The sequence below is a fragment of the Pterocles gutturalis genome, unplaced genomic scaffold (genome assembly GCF_000699245.1).
Source record: "Pterocles gutturalis isolate BGI_N339 unplaced genomic scaffold, ASM69924v1 scaffold752, whole genome shotgun sequence".
In the NCBI taxonomy this organism is placed as follows: Eukaryota; Metazoa; Chordata; class Aves; order Pterocliformes; family Pteroclidae; genus Pterocles; species Pterocles gutturalis.
This window is the reverse complement of record NW_010107563.1, coordinates 41,848-59,187: the sequence shown is the minus strand read 5'-3', so window position 1 is coordinate 59,187 and position 17,340 is coordinate 41,848. Positions and strand designations below refer to the sequence as shown.

The window sequence follows — 17,340 nt, the reverse complement described above, 5'->3', positions numbered from 1 at the left end:
TTTTTTTGGCTTGAGTTTTTACTATCTAAAACTTCTAGGCAGAGCTGTTATTTCATTTGCTAGAGAAGATTAACTCAGCTGCAGAACCTACTACCCATGTTAAATTAGAATTTAGGAAGTAGGTCAGTTACTACTAGGAGATTGACTTGCCTTACTTTTGGATATTGATGTCTAACAACTTTTCTTGTATTATTTCAAAGTAAGACATGGAAAAATCAGGTGACCTGTCTGGAGACAGTTTTCTGTTTGAGGACTTACCCTCAAATATTCAGTCTCCATTTATGTCTGTGCAGTTGTTTTGAGGAGTTTACCTTCAACATCAATAGAATAAATTATGCTTTAATGAGGTAAGCAGTTAACGCTCAAAGTTCCTTACAGGATGTGCTTTTCATAATGAGTATTTTTGAACATGAATATTTGCAGAGCTTGATTGCAATTACAGCTGAATCCAGGTGGTTCGATGCTTGTAGTTCTTCAAACTGGATTTCCTCCAATATTTTTATGACTGCTTTCCATTCTGGTTTTAAGACTTGTAATACGAGTTTTAATCCTGTAATACAAGAATAAAAACCAACCTTGGGAATTTCTGTACTTATGATACTCTTGTAAAGCTGGGAATAAGGAGCCTTGGTTGTTCCCTGTTTTATCACTGTAGGATAAATGTTTGTACTTCTTCCAAAGTCAATCTGGGATGATGTCTGAAGTCAGTATCAAGTATTTATCACAGCCTTTCAGTGTCAGTAGGAGTGAAAATACTGTGGCCATTACAATTTTACTTCTGTGTATTTTCCTTTAAAGAGTTGTCCAAATGAATTTGTAAATTCTTGTTGTATTTTCCACACCTTTTTTAGGCTGCCTGTTTCACGCTGAAATCTTGTTAGAAGCAGGTTGTATTTGTCAGAATGGATCACAGGCGACCTTTCACTATCTCTAGCTCAACGGCAGGCATGGACCTGGACTTGGTTGAGAAACATCTTAGAGATTTAAGCTTTTCCAAGTCAGTGTCTTTTTAAATGTTGTGCAAATGAGTGTATTGCTGATGATTGTCAGAGATGCTCTTTAATTGACAAGCTGGCTTGCTGCTGGTTTACATACAGCAAGGGAGGAAGGAATACAACAATATACTTTGTGGTAAAAAGCTTGCATGGAGAATTAGAATATCCTTAGTTTTTTCTGGTTCCTACTTAACTGCACTGCAAAACATGAGTTTGTCAGTGAGCAGTGTCCTTTCAGGGAGAAGATTTGACAAAATTGTGAAATGTTCAGGGAAAAAGTAGCACACACCACCTCAAAGGTGATTGCACGGTTGCATGTTGGCTTCCTTAAAAGGTTGTAGGGAATGTTCCTACTATGTACATATCCCGAAGCTGTCAGGAGTTCTAGCTGCTGATCGTAGTTGTCCAAGAATCTGCCCCATCTCATCCTGGTGATAGAGCGCTGAAACCTGAAAGATTTTCTGTGGAGCTTCAAAGAGCTGCCAAATGTCCATAGCTGCTTTGAAGGAAGTAACACCTACACAGAGAACAATCTATAAGTTTTTGAAGCCTATTTTTTAAAATGGCATGTACTGATCAAGTAAAAACATTTGTTGTGAAATGAGAAAATCCTGTATGCTTATTGCTCCATCCACTATGCTCATCCTTTGCTTGCTAAGCAAATGTAAGCTTTCAGAATTTGTCAGCTCTTAGAGTGACTTTGTTACTGCAGACTTTTTATAGCTTTTTCATGTAGGGATTTAACTGAAAGAAATTAATGCTTTCTGGAAACTTACCTCTAGTGCTTGGCTTCCTTGATAGTATTAATATTCTTCAAGAAAATAATGTATGAAGTGGTGTTCTCTTTCTGCTAACACCACTACAGCTGCTGTGAGAATTAGGCACAGATCCATTATGCAGCAAATGTAAAACTCAACCTTTTTTTTTTTTTTTAATTATTTATCTCCTCAAGGGAGAATCTAGTACTTGGTCATCTTCAGCAGACTATTGGTTCCTCTATTGGTTTCTTCACCTAAGTTAAAAATATTGACCAGTACGATCCAGTGTTTTCTGTGATTTTCAGTTATGAGCTAATGGAGAGGGGGGATTGCTGGCTGTGAAGCATCAAAGGAATTGCCTTTCGTTACAAATTATTGAAGTTTATTTTCATACAATTGTTAAACTAGTGCTTCCAGCTCCAAGGATTAACAAGGCATCTTTTTTTAATCCTATATTATTTGGACTGTTGGAAATGAATTTAAATACTCTCTTAATTGGTTGGAGTAATTGTTAAATCTCTAGTGTTGCAGCCAGAGGATTTTGTGTATTAGTCTCCTGCATCTTAATACAGTAATAACACGAGAGGATTATTTGAGTGAATTAGCAGTGCTGTATTTGGAGTGGAAAGGGTGAACTATAGAAGTCAATCCTTATACACAGTTGTTCTTGCTAAGATTTTGTGAGTAGCATGCAAGTCTTAAAATGCTGCTTCATATAAATGTGAAGAAGTTACTTTTCTTGATAAATTTACCTTTTTGGATGTATTAGAACATACTTAGTGAAAGTACCTTATACAGATACGCAGTTACATTTGAATTGCTCTAGTCTTTCTGGTTATTAGAAAGGTGAATTTGACAAGTACAGACAAGGTGATGCTAAATCAAGGGGAAACAAAATTTTTCTCACCAAGGATAAAGGCAAAACAGACTAGGATTTTGCATAAAGACTGCTGACCAAACTGTAACCAGATTAATTCTTCACTAAATCACACATACATCTCTGTGCCTCTGGTTATGAGAGCAGTCTTAATTCCCCTCCTGGAGGCTTATTGATACACTGTATGCTCTGTATTTAAATGGAATATAGCCAATAGCTGAACAACTTGAAAGAGATAGTAGAATTGTGGTATTTATATCCCTCAATTGTTAAGCATGCAGCAGAAATTGGTTAGAAAGCCGTCGCCAGGTAATGTCAATGTATTTTCCTGAAGGCTTTTTCCTAAGATGTGTTTGAAGCCTATTAGTAGTCCTGTTCTCTGCATTGAAGTGGTGGCAGCTTAGGTCAGGAGTAGAGTGTGTTTAGTGTTCCTTCACTTCTCTCCACTGTCTTTATCCTTCCAGTATTACTACTGACATCCACTTTTTATCCAATTGTCATCTTCCTTCTTGTTATTAAGGCCCAGATTCTCAAAGTATTGCATTTCCTAATTCTTATTAAAATTCACATGAAGCAAGTTCTGCAACAATAGTTTTAAAAGATTTAAATGTTTTGAAGATTTTAGCTCATGTGTTCGAATTGTGTGCATTCCTGATTTAGTTCTGCAATGCTTTTCGTGTACAATAAGTATTTATTACCTGGGTGCTTGGTCTGTTCAAAATCAGGTATCTAGTCTTCAATTATGACAGATGGCATTACTAATTAATTAGAAACGAAACTCTCCTTGCTTAAAACCCTCTATGGATTATGAATCAGGTTATACTTCCTAGTAATAAAAGTCTTGAGGAGAATGTAAATGGATTTCTTCATCCCTTTTATGTAGGGGAAGTTGGTTTATTAGGAGAAGATATGAATTCATGTGCAGAAGAGGAGCTTAACTTTTAAACTACAGATTGCAAGATTATGCGTGATGATACTGATGTGACTTGGAATGATTCGTTTTCAGGTATTTGTTGATTCCTGAGGAGCAGAAAGTATAGGAATATCAAGGGTTTTTACATTAATCTTGAAGGAATGCCAGATGGCAAGCAGATGGGTCTCACTGGTGGTAAAAAGAGAGTTTGGAGTCCAAATTATTAGATCACATTGATTGCTACTTTGTGTACACATAGGACTGAGACTTGATTAGCTGTCTGCCGTTGAGATAATATTAGCAAAAATTACTAGGTACTAATAGGCAAGATATTTAGAACATTCATCTGTGGGCTCCCCAGATGAATTTTAATTTTTTTTGTGTAACAGAAAACAGAAGAAACTCTTAAGTTCTGTGGTTTTGTTTTGGTTTTTTTTCTTCTTCCCCCTGCAGGTGCCATTATAACCAACAGCTCTGATTCTAGAAGTTTAAGGTTTAATATGGTCTCAAAGATTTGCTGAGAGAGTTTTCTCTAATCACAAAGTTAACTAACACTATAATCTTTCTTACGTAACTGCTCAGAAGCTCAGGTGAAAGCTCACATCCAATGTGTGGATTCACTGTAGTTTAATATATATGTTTTACTGGCTGGAAAATGGAAAGAAGTGAATTTTGTGAGTTTTTCTTTTTTTGCTCTATTTTTTCCACTGAAAATTTATACATAATTTCCAGTGATACATGAAATAATTATTTGGGTCAAATACATGCCTCCATTATCTAGTCATTTGTCATATGATTGAGTAGGTGTTATGCTGCAAGTAAGGAGTAGTAACACTTAGATTTCTTTTTTTCTCAGAGAGACATACAGACTGAGGTGGTTTTTTTGGTTTGTTTTCTTTTTTTTGCAGCATTCAAATTTAAGATACCTGAGGGATAAGTACTATGAAAGTGCGGCGATAATTGAAAGGTCAGTGGGCAGCTTTGATGAAGAGGGCATGGTTAGCTTATTATTTACCACGCAGTATCTTTAATCTTGTAATAGAGTCCTACATAGGTGGTGAGTGCTACCTAACAAATACTCCTCAAAAAGTATGGAAAAACATTTTTTCCCATTCCACTATTTGTAGCAGCTCCACATTTGCTTCAGTCAAATGTGTTTTTTGCAGTTTAGCCTAACAGTGAAGAAATTGTGGATTGAGGCATAAGAAAGTGGTGTTTCTGCCAATTACCTGTTACACTACTGGCACAGAATTACCCAAGCGATATATGAATCAGCTTGCTCTAGGCTTTCCTAATTGGCAAAGGGTTCATGAGTGTTCTGCTTGGTTCATACAAGTGGTTCAGATGTGGGAAAGTATGGAGATAATTTAAAGCAACAGCAAAGCCATAATACTACCTTTCTGAAGTAATCCTTCGTGTTTAATATTTCTCTGGTCCATCAGTTTATTGAATACCGCTCCCAGTTTTATGGAAGTACTGAAGACTTGCAATAGCTGCAAGAATATAATACTTCAAAAAAAAAAAAAAGTGCTATGTGAACAAAAGCAGAGTTTTCAGTGGAGGGAAATAAATAAACAGGATCCAAATATTGCCTGGGTCACATCTTCTTTTATTGCAGTCTCATGAGTTATGATGAAAGCTTCAATACACTTAAAAGGAATTGTGGAAATTAAGCCAGGGCAGGGGGGAAACCTCTCTGGTGTTACTTACATAGACACCACGTGTGGTTTAGGAAGCCTGAGCCCCAAACTGCTGAAGGCTGGGGTATCATCAGTTAGTATTTTGTGTTTATTCTGTTCTTGTGCTCTTCCATAGTCATCTGCTATTAGCTTCCTTCAGAGACAGTATGCTGGGCGAGGTGAAACTTTGGTCCAGCTTTGACATGTCTGTTCCTATCGCATGGGTTGCTGTTTGCTGACTGCAAGCAGGAAGAAAGGGCTAATAAGAGGTTCTCTGCTCCTGGCTTGTCAGTGAGGTTTTCTTCTTTTCATCCAAGAACATTAAGGTGTCCTGCCCACCAGAATGCTAAGTAATGCCAACACTTCTGAATGCTGTAACTTATTATTTGAGAGATGGTGAGGAATGACTTTCAGCCTTTTTCCTTAGTCATGAAAAAAAATATTTAAAAATCACATAGGGTTAAGTAAAATTTAAATGTTTGTATGTTTGGTCAGAGATATCATACAATCAGCTACTGTATGTTTCTCTCTGTTTAGGAATTTCAAAAATTCTGCTTTGTATCTTCTGAGGAACTGGAACACTTTCTGTAAAACATGAGTTGACTGAGGCTGGAAGTGTTGCTGAGGCTGGTCAATAGGAGCATAAATCTTTATTTTAAATCCCATACTTAATCTAATGCATCTAAAAATGTCGGTGTGAAGTGAATGCATTTGGGGTTTCCTTTTCTGCACAATCAGCAGGCGCAGCGTCCTCCTGTGCGCATATAGGGCAGTATGAGTTGAGATGAATTCTCATCACGCAACAGAATGCCACGTGACTTCAAACATTTCTTCATCTACTGTGTTGAAACAAGCACAAGGAAAAGTGCTCGGCATTACTACTCCTGAGTTTCACGGAGCAGATACTTGTGACATCAGGATTGCCTTCAGTCAGAAATCTTGAAGTGCAGCTTTGCTGGGTGGGTCTCGGAAGAATTTGAAAGACTTCTGCAGATAGGGCGTGTTTACCTTTGTCAAAGTAGCGAGTGTAATGCCTCTTCCCTGCTAATGTGCTTATGTTCTCTTTGACTGCAACATCGTAAAGGTAGGAATTTATTTTTCTTTCCTTTTTTCTGTGTGTTTTTTTTTTTTTTTCCCCACTTCCTACATCAGATTATGTCTGAATCGTTAGCATGTGCTGATCTCTAATGTTGTCTGTTTCATACGGAAAGATTAGAGTAAGTCTTGTAATAGTCTTAGTGGAATAGGTGTTAATGTGATTTTGTATGTTGCCACTAAATATTCCAGCCTATGAGAACTGCTTTTTATTTTAGAGAAAAGTAGTACAGGTTACAGTAACAGTTTTGCTTTTCTACTTCTTGTATCATTATTCTGTTAAGTGTTTCTAAGATCACTTACATCTTCCTCCCTTCCAGTTCAGAAGTATTAACAGGAAAAATAATGTTAGCTAATGATGTAAATATGATTGGATAAAAAAACCTCTAAGTTGCTTGAAAAAGCTAGTTCTAATTTTGTTCTGTAAGATGTTAAGAAAAAAAAATTCAGTAAGAAATTCAGTTTAACAGATCTTTTTTTATAGGACTTGCCTGTTGAAGATCTGAAGAAGCTAATGTTATAAATAACATATTTCAACAAGCTACCGGAAAGGGTTCTTTTATAGTAATGCTGTGACATTCAGATGGAGGAGCCATGTGCATTTTTTCCTCTTAGTTTTTTGTTATATACCTATTGTTAGCTAGCTTCCTAGCTTGGGTCAAATCTTCAGCTGGGGTGACACTGTTGCTGGTACACATTTACCTGAAGATCTCTCATGCATTTGTTGGGACATGGAAAGGGTGCCAAACAGTGGCTGAAATAATGAAATACCAGTTACGTTCTGGCTCCTCCTCTGGTGGGTGGGTGATGTCTGGGCAGGTTAAACTGCAAAGGAGGGTATAACCAACAGGAGGAGAGCTGAGAACAGTGGAGCACAACAGACTGGGTGCTGTAGGGATCATTAAAGTCCATGTACAAGCGTGAGCCACCATGTGTCCATGAGAGCTGAAGACACTGTTTCAGGAAGCTGCAAAAAGAGACAGTTTTCCAGAGCGTGATTGCACCAACCCAGTCCCTTTCCCTGCCTCCCAAGGGCTAATTTAAAACCTTGAGTCATCTGCAAATGACCTTGAGTCATTTGCAGGTAGAGAAGCCAACAGCCTTTGCCTCTGCAGCCTCAGGTCCTCTCTAGTTCCTTACTATTCTGCTATCTTCACGTGTTTTGTGGTACTGTTGTAGCCATGTGGCCACTGTGTACCAATACGCTGCTCAGTTCTTCTCTGAACCCTGCTCACAACACGGTAATGTTTCCATTATATAACTTAGCATTTTAAGTTAGGCTTCAGGTTTTTATTTCAAATAAAATTTTTGTAAGCTGCAAAAAAATAATAATTTTTGCATCTTTCCACAATAGTAATAAATTCAAGTAATACATACTTAAGATTTTTTTTCTTTACATTCTGACAAGTGTTACTAATGAATTCTTGGAGCAACTGGTGGTGCCCCTCTAGGTCTGTTAAAACTTTTTATGAGTTAAGCATCTATTAAGAACCTGTAGTTTGGATAGGGCTTTATTTTTTTTTTTCAAATAAATATTTTTTTACTTCAAAATTGTTGCAGATATTCGAGTTATTTCATAGCTCTTTATCCAACTCTATCAATGTTACAGGTTTGTAAAGCTTAAAAGTGGACATAGTTTGCACTGTAGCTGTACAGTGTGAGAACTGTACTTCACTTTCCTCAGCTGCCTGCAATCAGCCAAAACCCTTTTAGCTCCTCAAAAATGATTTACCTTTAAACAGAGAGAGCACGGTAATTTTCATCTAGAAAAGGAATTATTTCAAACATGTCTGGTTCTCTTTTTTCCCCCCAGAGAACAGGAAAAATATAAAACTCACTTGCCACCTTAATTGAGATTTATTCAAAGTGCTATTTTAGCCTGCTGCAATATAGTAAGTTATGAGGTAAAGTGATAGAATAGTAAAAGAAGTAAAATACTCTAATTGCCCTATAACTAGGCACTGAAACTGTTTACAGTTGAGATTTGTACAAGCTAGGGAGTAAATTTGAAGTTAAAGGTCTCATAGCAATCTTAATTCAGCTGTTTTATGTGTACGGAGTATTTCAGTGTTTCATCGTAAGAACCTCTAAGTCCAACAGCTCTTTATTCTGTGCTGCTGCTGGTTTTATGTGTAGGCTTGGTAAGATGTCATTCACGCTGTGGCTCAGGTTGTGCAGAATTTAACTGGAATAATGTTTTCAAATTTGGACAAACAAGATGAGAAAAGACAAGATGCAAAGAGATGGTAGCATCAGTCCAATATCCTGCATTTAGTTCTTTCCTCCACAAACCATAGTTCAAACCCTTTATGCCAATTAGGTGCAATTTTATTAAAACTCACTTTTCTCTAGTGTTGGGCTTTTTCTTTTCTTTTTTTTTTTTTTTAAAGATATCTCTTAGGTAGTGTTTCTGCTATCCTCAGTAGGAAAAAGGTCACGTAACTGTTAGCAAAGAATTGCAGGTTATGTATTTTTCACCTGTTTCCCAGTGGCGGTCACCGATGGAATTCTTTAAACAGTGTGCTATCTATTCTTAACAGAACACAAATCTGCTGCCGAAAATTGTGTTGCCTGTATTGCTTAGCATTAAGCAAAACAAAAACTTGCGATATGGTGAATCTGATCTTTATTTACACTTTTAAACCACTTTAGTTTAACGTTGGTGATTAACAGCCTGGAACGGGTTTACTATCTCTCTTGATATCTGGGAGAGTCGATTTTTTCCCAACAGTCGCTGCACCAGCTTTACTGGTTCTACCAAATGATGAGAGAAGTATGTTACTCCTGCTTTCTGCTGATTTCGTTCTTTCCCTGTTACACCTCCAGAGTCACCCTGAGTAGACAGACTAATAAGATGCTTAGAGAATTTAAGGCTTCTTTCACTTGCACGGTTGTGTTAGTGAATTTTGGATTTTCTAATTTATCTGGTAAATAAAGACAGGAAATTCTCTCAACATATCCTTCAAACCTGGATGTAACCCACTCTTCATTCTGGTTTTGGGAATGAAAATGAAAGCTTTGTTTCTTTTTATGTGTTCCCCAGACTGCAGCAGCCAGAAATTACACTTCAAAGCACCTCCTGAATGCGTTTTTCAAAATGTAGCCAGGTAGCTTTTGTCTAACCAAAATTTGCCTTTTCTTGCTTAATGGCATTAAAAATACAATTTTTTTTTTAATTGAATATATCAAGGATCCAAGGAACAGAGTTTTGAAAGAAACTTCACATGGGTACTTCCCTACTATGTAGGCTTTCCTTTAATTATAAAGGATGCAGTTCCTGAAGTCATCATTCCTGATTTTCCTGTTTTGCACTACCCACTTAAAACTAGATTGGGCTAGAGAGGAGATCCTTCTTTAGCAAGGAGGTGATTAGATTTCTTTATTTGGAGTATTTAATTTCCAAGATGCAGGGGAAATTTTCAGTTTTCTAAAATATTTTTATGTTATTGTTAGACTGACTTTTAGGTCCTTCTAGAGCAAGGGCAAGGGCTCCAGTTTTGTCAATGACAATAATATTGGCGGTGCTGCTGTAGAGACGGGAATCTGTGAAGAAGTGGGGGTTTTTTCAGCCTAGACTGGGCAGGATATGTGTCACTCAGCTGTTGCAATTTCTCACTCAACACATCTTGCTGCTTGCTTGGTGCTGTTACGAGCAGTAAGGGGGGTAAAAAAAAAAGCTCGAAGCTCAGCACTCTTAGCAATAGGAGGTTCAGGTTGGATAGGCTTTCGAGTTTCCTGCTAGAGCTGGTCCCAAATCAGGACACACTGGGCCTTTGCATCTGCTGCCCGTTCTTTGGAAGCAATGTGCGTGTGGGGAGAGTAACAACTTGTGATGATTTATGCAAACTGAAAAGATCAGCTGCCTTTGAAATCCAGTATCTACAGCCTGACCCCAGCACTGGAACTGGTTGCCACAACTTGCGGTTACACTGGAACACCTGCCTTTGTGTGGTAACCAGCTCATGACAGAAGTGTCCTCTGGTTTTATGCTGATGTACCAGGGAAATGAACCTGCGTCCCGAGGACTGCAGTCATGGCGCCTCTCAGACAAGAGAATTTCTCAGCAGCATAAAGTGTGTTTTGCAACAGGCTCACTCCTATTTATTCGTCCCTTCCACAGGGGGACCTGTGGTGGATGCTTACCCTTTCCCACTCATGCTGTGGGCACTTGGAAGAGATGTTCTTAGCATAAGATTGTATGATCAAAGGGTTACTGGCCTTCCTAACCTGTTAGCATTTAACAAGCTGCCAAATATTTGTGTTAAAAGCAAAACTAAACAGTACAGACAATGTAATTTAAAATATATGCAAGTGCTTAAGGTTGGTTTACATGTAATATGCTGGAACAACAGCCTTTGTGGGGGCAAAACCTTTTTTCCAAAAAAAAGTAGCAGGCAAACAATAATGGGTAAACTTTCTCTCCTTTGCCACTGGCAACATGCTTTTAAGCTGATGTGGTCTGAAAGCAGAGTTTGTTCTCTCTGGACATTGAATCTCTGCCTGGTGGATTGACACAGATGTGGGATTAAGGGTTCTGAGAAATCACTCTGCCACAGTTGTCCCAGGCAGCTGGTAATCAGGAAGAGGAGAGAGCAAATGGCAGCTATGGTTTTTCAAACAGACAAAGCTTGCTAGAGACAAATGACCTGTGTGCCTTTCTATCTCACTCCTTTTCTCCATCTTCTGGCCTCTTCTTTCATGAGTTACGTAGCCATTGTTTATGGTCAAAAGGATTCAAAATAAATAATTTAGATTGAAGCAGTGAAGTCGTAATGTGGAGAAAGCTGATAATGAGCATTAGCATTTGGGACTGTGGTTGCTGTAGATGTGGTGAGTAAACGATAGAGCTGGATTATTTGTATCAGAGATGCTGTGGGAGCACTGAAAGAACCTTTTTGGCAGAGGGGATGGGAAAATAGATGGTTCACATTTAAAAAAGTAATTGAGTTCCAATAGTAATTTTAATCAAGGTTTTTAGGAAATAGCATGTATGTATTTGTGAAGAAATAGACAATAAATAAAGCTAGTGCTGAGCTATTCCCAGTTAATTTGTCTTCAAGAGTGGTGCTTCCTGAGGTGGAGACTTCTGTCAGGTATCGGCTTCCTTTTCATACAGAAAAACATACAAAGTACGTGTGGGTTTCATGAGATATTTCTAGGCAGGCTGAAAGGGCCACAGCTTGTTTGCAGTACAGGAGACGAGAACCTTGCTTGTACATGATGTACATGACAAAATAGTATTTATGAAGTTCCTATATGTTTCAGGATTTCCATGATAAAACTACTTAATCACACAGCTACAGCTGTCAGCCATTTAAGACCAGAGAGGACAGAAAGAGAAACTGTAAAATGCCGAGGTCACTGCTGCCCAGGTGTGTTTGGAAGGACTTCCTCACATTCCAGGTGCTCCAGGAACCTCATGATGAGAACTGAAGCTGAAAGGAGACAGGAAAACTGCCCAACTACTTAAACACCTGCTGTTATGAAGATGGAAATCTCCAAGATTGCCCAGGGAATGGCCTGAGTTGCTGCAGTGAAAACATCGATTGGATGTAGGGTAAACATCCAATTTCAGGGTAATGAAACATAAGAATAGGTTCCAGACAGATGTGGAATCTCATCAACCTTTTTTTTTTCCCTCATCAATTTTCTAAGAATTACTTGGACAGTGTTGATGAGGGATGGTCTAGTTCCCTGTGTGCCAGGCAAAACCTAGTACAAATGCAGGGGATTACAGAAAAAAGAATCTCGGAGAACCCACCTTTCTATGAGTCTATTTGGTGTTTGTGAGGAAGGTTTTCTGCTGAAATCTGTGGACCCCAAATCCCAGAATTCCCTTAAATTTTAAGATTAAGCATGTGTTTATGAGCTTAGTTTAATAGAGATGCGTGAACTAGCTTAAGACCTGAAAAGGTAGTCATACAGTAAAGCATCTGTGTGTGGAAGGAACACATGAATTAGTGAGATTCCAAGACTCTGATGTGGAAATATGGACTATTGGGGTTTTCTGGGATTTAAGTGTTTTGGATGCATATTCAGTCACAACCCATCTCACCGTAGTCTGTTAGTGCTCTTTCCACTGTGTTATAATGGACTGCCCTGGTTTTATTGCAGTCACAATGTGTGATAGTTTGTAATGCACAGTCTAATTTAAAGATATATATAATATATATCTATTAGGAAGCAGAATGGTGTAATGGGTCTTTCCCCTGGTCTTCTAGGGCAGTTTGTCTGCAAGCCTTTCTGTTTGACCTAAAACATCCTGTTTCAAAGCCCTGCTTCATTATCATGGCGCCTGCTAGCTGTGGTTAAGGGTCTGTTAGCAGCCCCATTATAAATCCCCAGTTCCAGGAGTTTATAATTCATCAGTAAAAAATTGCTTTAGGCTGAAACTTGGCATATAAAATCTCAGTGCAGGAAGAGCTGTGATTTCTCCCTTCTTTATTTTTGTATTTGCTTATACACACACAATTCATTCAGTAGGTTTTTACTGTCCCCTTTCGGCATTTAAAAAGATTAAATGGCTGGGTTATTAATATTTCAATACTGACTACTGTGCTTGGCTGGTAAATTGGTTCACAGTGTCTGTTAAGCCAGCTCTGATGGATACAAGTCGGTGTTTCATAAACCTTCTGCAAGGTTTCAGCTCAGTGGAAACAGCTCAGTGTGGGTCACAGCAAGTGTTCGTTTAGCTGTTGATTAAAGTGGGCTTCAGAGCCAGCCGTGTCCGAATCTGGAAAGCCGGTGTGAGTGCGCTAATCATGGTGTCCTGATCCAGTCATGGGTAGAGGCTACGTGTGGCTGCAGGAAAAACTCAAGTCGTGTGGCCCCTGCTCGAATGTGGAGGGACTTGAAAGGGCCTGAGCTACTGTCTGTCCTCAGCATGGTTTGATCTTGTTGCTTGGTCCTATACAAATGTATCGCGGTGAGATCTTCTGATGGGGCATCTGCCGCTGTGGGGAGGCTTGGTTGAAATTCTCCCCGCACAACTGTTACCTCACTGAAACTATGGTTTGGTGAAATCAGTTATTTCCTCATCTTTTTTCTGGTTTACAGGAAATTTTTGTGTGGAAAAAGTTATTTAGATATATTATTCCTATGAATTATAGAAACATTACTTTTTTCAGCCTCGTGGAAAACATTATAGTAGCATATTCTAAAATTGAATAAAAATAAATTTACAGGATATACAACATGTCTGTACTGCAAAGTCCTTGCAACTAAATGTGGGAAACCAGAAATTTCTAAATATATAATGTAGAATGCAAAGGTTAAAAATTAGACTTTTTAATAGAATGAAATGCTTTGGTTGATTTATTTTTTTCTTTTTTTCTTTCAAGAACTGATTTTAGGCATTTTGTTCTGATCTAGGATTTGGTCACAGTTAAATCATAGTATTTCCTGCAAATCAGAAGAAAAGCTTGCTGTGCCCTGTAATTGTTATACTTGGTCTTGTGCCCAGGTGTTCACAAAATCAGGATCAAGGTGTATATTGCTGTTAGCATATTAAGCAGCGGTAATTTAGCAGCAAAGTGTCTTCGTTATTACTGAACCGAGTCACCTCCTGGACTTCCTCATTTCTTTTCAACTTTTCCACACACTTATATTTAATTTATGAAGGCAGCCTAGGGAAGATCAGTTCTCTTTAGTATCTTTTGTGTATTGGTAAAATAGATTATAAATGATGATTGCAAAAGATGAGACCAGGTACTAAGCAGTCTAGTGTGAATGACTGAAATGAGACCGCACATTACTTCCCCCCTGCAGATTTCAAAGGCCCTGCGTAGCTTTATGTTATAGCTCAAGATTTAGTGCTCTCGTTTTATCTTCTGCTGGGTTGTAATCCCACCTGCATGCTCTTAAACCAAGGGGTTTTCAACTTCCTGTAACTGATGGGGTTTTTTTTGTTTTGTTTTGCTTTTTTAAAAAAGGCAGTTTGTTCTTGTGGGACCTGAGCCTCATCTGCTGCTTGTACCTTATCTTTAGGTAAATGTCCTGCCAGCTGGGAACCACTATTCTATGCAATGAGCTTCAATATGCTTGATTTAATGCGTTTTCTTTTTAATGCATCAGGAATAATTTTTAATTGTCGGTTTATTTGCTTAGCATGGCGCACATATTAAGGACGCTCAACAGCTGGTTCTGGTGGGAGAATATCTGGATGCCTATCAATTGTACATGGGCAGATTTTGTAGACCGTGATGGACTTGTCTTTCCAAAACCACATCAATTATATGCCACAATACCATATGCTTTTGTATTGCTGATTATCCGATTCTTCAGTGAAAGGTAAGAAACATAAATGTAATTTTATGCTAATGTTAATCCTCATTAATGCTAAAAATTTTTGAAAATAAGTTGTACTTACATCAATGTTCTTACATGTTTATAAAGGGGGATGAGTTGGTTGTTTGCTAGAAAGATCTAGTACAGATAATACAGCAGGTGAAAAACTGGGAAATATTTTCATTAGGAACATGTGGCTGTGGTCCAGTCTCGAAGGAAAATATTTCTATGTAGCTTTTGTAGAACAGCATTTGGATTATTCTAATTTATCATCATAGGTCTCCTTTTGCTAGAGATACAATTAATGCAAACCCATTTGGGTTTCCTCTTGGTTTTTCTCTTTGGGTGGAAGGGTAGAGGTATTTGTCCTCCAGACCTCTCCTTTCATTTGGTCCTCCACCAGAACATTTGTGTGAGGCTGATGGATCCCAGGTGTCTCGCTGTAGCAAAACTAGGCAGACTGGAGGAACTCAATTTCATGTGAACATTTTATGCAGATCTGGTATTGCTGACTCCTCTTTTTCCTCACTTTGGCACTGAAAGATGGATTGCTTCTGCAGCTGGAATCTTATGGGACAGGCAGAGGTTGGCCCCACAGAAGAAAGTTACAAATATATTAAGATTTGCAGTGTTTTGGCTTATTTATATGTGCATTTTTTGCTTGACTTTCTTTTTTTTTGCTCTAAAGAATGTGATTAGTAGGTTTTTATAATTATTTCAGGATAGAATGAGGAAATTTGGAATGTCGTAAGTTGGACAGACTTAAAACAGAACCAGATAAGATCATTCATGTTAGAGATCAAAAGTAATTTGGATCATATGTTTATAACCATTCACAGTGTCTCCTGAGTAAATGCTTGCCCAACTGTGTGTCTCACTGCGCTGCTATTGGAAATTGCTCGTGTGAATAATTAGCCCACACATCTGGCCTGCAGTGAATCTGCCCATGAATGAGGAAAACTGACCGCTGCTATGAGTAATAAGGAATCAATTGCTGATATCAGCAGCAATGATGGGGGCTTTTTCAGAAGAGCTTGCGCAAGTAGAAGAGCGAAGCATTTGGCGTGCTCTGCAGCAATTTGTATGGGAAAATGGAAGAGAAAGAGAAGCCTTCTGTCTCAGGGGGAGTTGCTGTGTGCCACAAGCTAGAGGCTGCAAGCCAAAGCCAGTGTTGTGGGCAGTGGTAGCCCAGTGAAGCAATGTCTAAGTGACTAAAAGCATCCCAGTAACAAACTTTCAGCTCACCTGTAGAGAGCATCTGTTCTTGTTTCACTCTAACTTACCTGTTGCTTAATTCCAATAAGATTCTGAAAAATACAAGGACACAAAAGTCAGGATCTCTCCTTTAGTTTTATAGCCTTTCACAACCACAAACTGGAGTCCTTGGGTCTGCTTTTTTGTATAATGCTAATATGAGATTTATTTTCTTCATATCGTGGCATGAGAATGGCTAAGGTCTTGTAACTGTTTTGTAGTTTTAAAGTTTTTCACGGTATGTCTTTTCAGATACATTGCTATACCTCTAGCAAAAGCCTTAGGTATAAAGAATGTAAGACGTGTGAAGCCACAGCCTAATCCTGTTTTAGAGAGTTATTTCCGGGAGTGCTCAAAACATCCATCTCAAGTAAGGATTCTCATTCTTTTAAACTAGTTTTGGTTTTGGAAAATCCCAAATCTTACTGTTTCAATCAGCTATCAGCAATGACATCATGGGATGAGTTCCAGCTGATTGACAGATGACTTAATTTATTTGGGTTTTTGTTGCTGTTCTGCTGACAAGGGTATATAACATCCAAAACAGAAAATATGTTTAAGATGTTTAGTTTTCTGGCATGCTGTTCAAGGTTAGACTGTTAATAATTCCAGTGAAGATCAGTGTTCCATCTTTAACTCACTCTGCCTGGAGAAAACATCAGCTGACATCTGTTGTTAGAAAGTGCTATCGTACTTATTGCAAGCAATAATATTGGAACGCTGGCATGGAAGCCTCTTGGTCTGTTATATTGCTGCATACTTAATCCTGGCTTATGTGAGAAAGAAAAGCAATCTTTTTATACCTTACTGTTTGTTTTTAAAATTAAACAAGAAAAAAAAGTAATAGCCAGTGTTTACTATCTCAAGAAATGAGGCAACTCGATTGAGGAAACAAGTACTTTGCTGTGAACACAGCCTTAGAAAGTTCCCTTACCTAACTATGGTTACCAAACAATCGCAGTGTTCCTACACTGCTTTTGAAAAGCAATATGTGCTCTCTAGTAATGAGGGGTATTGATAACTATTGATATGTATTTTTTTAACTCTGCTGTTCTCTTACTGTGTCTTTTACCTGATACCATCAGGAATAGATGTATTTGTGTTCACGTATCAGCTCTTCTCTATCTAGGCAAGTATCTCAATCTTTCTGTTTCACACCTTCCTTCTGCATGAGTACAGTTTGATTAATCTCTGAAAGGAAGCACAGTGTTTCTATACTTGGCAGTACATGGGAAAGGTTCAGGCTGCCTCCTTTAGGTGTCCAGCCTGGGGACCGATGTGCCTGAGAAAGCATGCAGGGGCCTGACTGGCAATTGAGGGCATCCAGGCTCCATTGTCCATCAAAACAAAGTGGAATTCCTGTGTGGGAAGTAGACATCTCTCTGGCCAGCAGGAAGGGCTGAACAGAGGCAGTGGAGGTGCCTTTTGTCACATACCAGAGCTTTCTCTGTGGGTAGGAGACTAACTGAACTGGTCACACCTT

At 38.5% G+C, this 17,340-nt stretch overlaps 1 protein-coding gene across 1 annotated transcript in view; it reads left to right on the top strand.

The window, feature by feature from the left end:
* The first annotated feature begins 6,277 nt into the window (after positions 1–6,277).
* The window catches only part of CERS3 (ceramide synthase 3), a 37,543-nt gene continuing 26,480 nt past the window's right edge, over positions 6,278–17,340 (top strand). Inside the window, 3 exon segments of the mRNA XM_010088121.1 lie at positions 6,278–6,306; positions 14,424–14,606; positions 16,110–16,227. Coding sequence (XP_010086423.1) covers positions 6,278–6,306; positions 14,424–14,606; positions 16,110–16,227 — 330 coding nt within the window.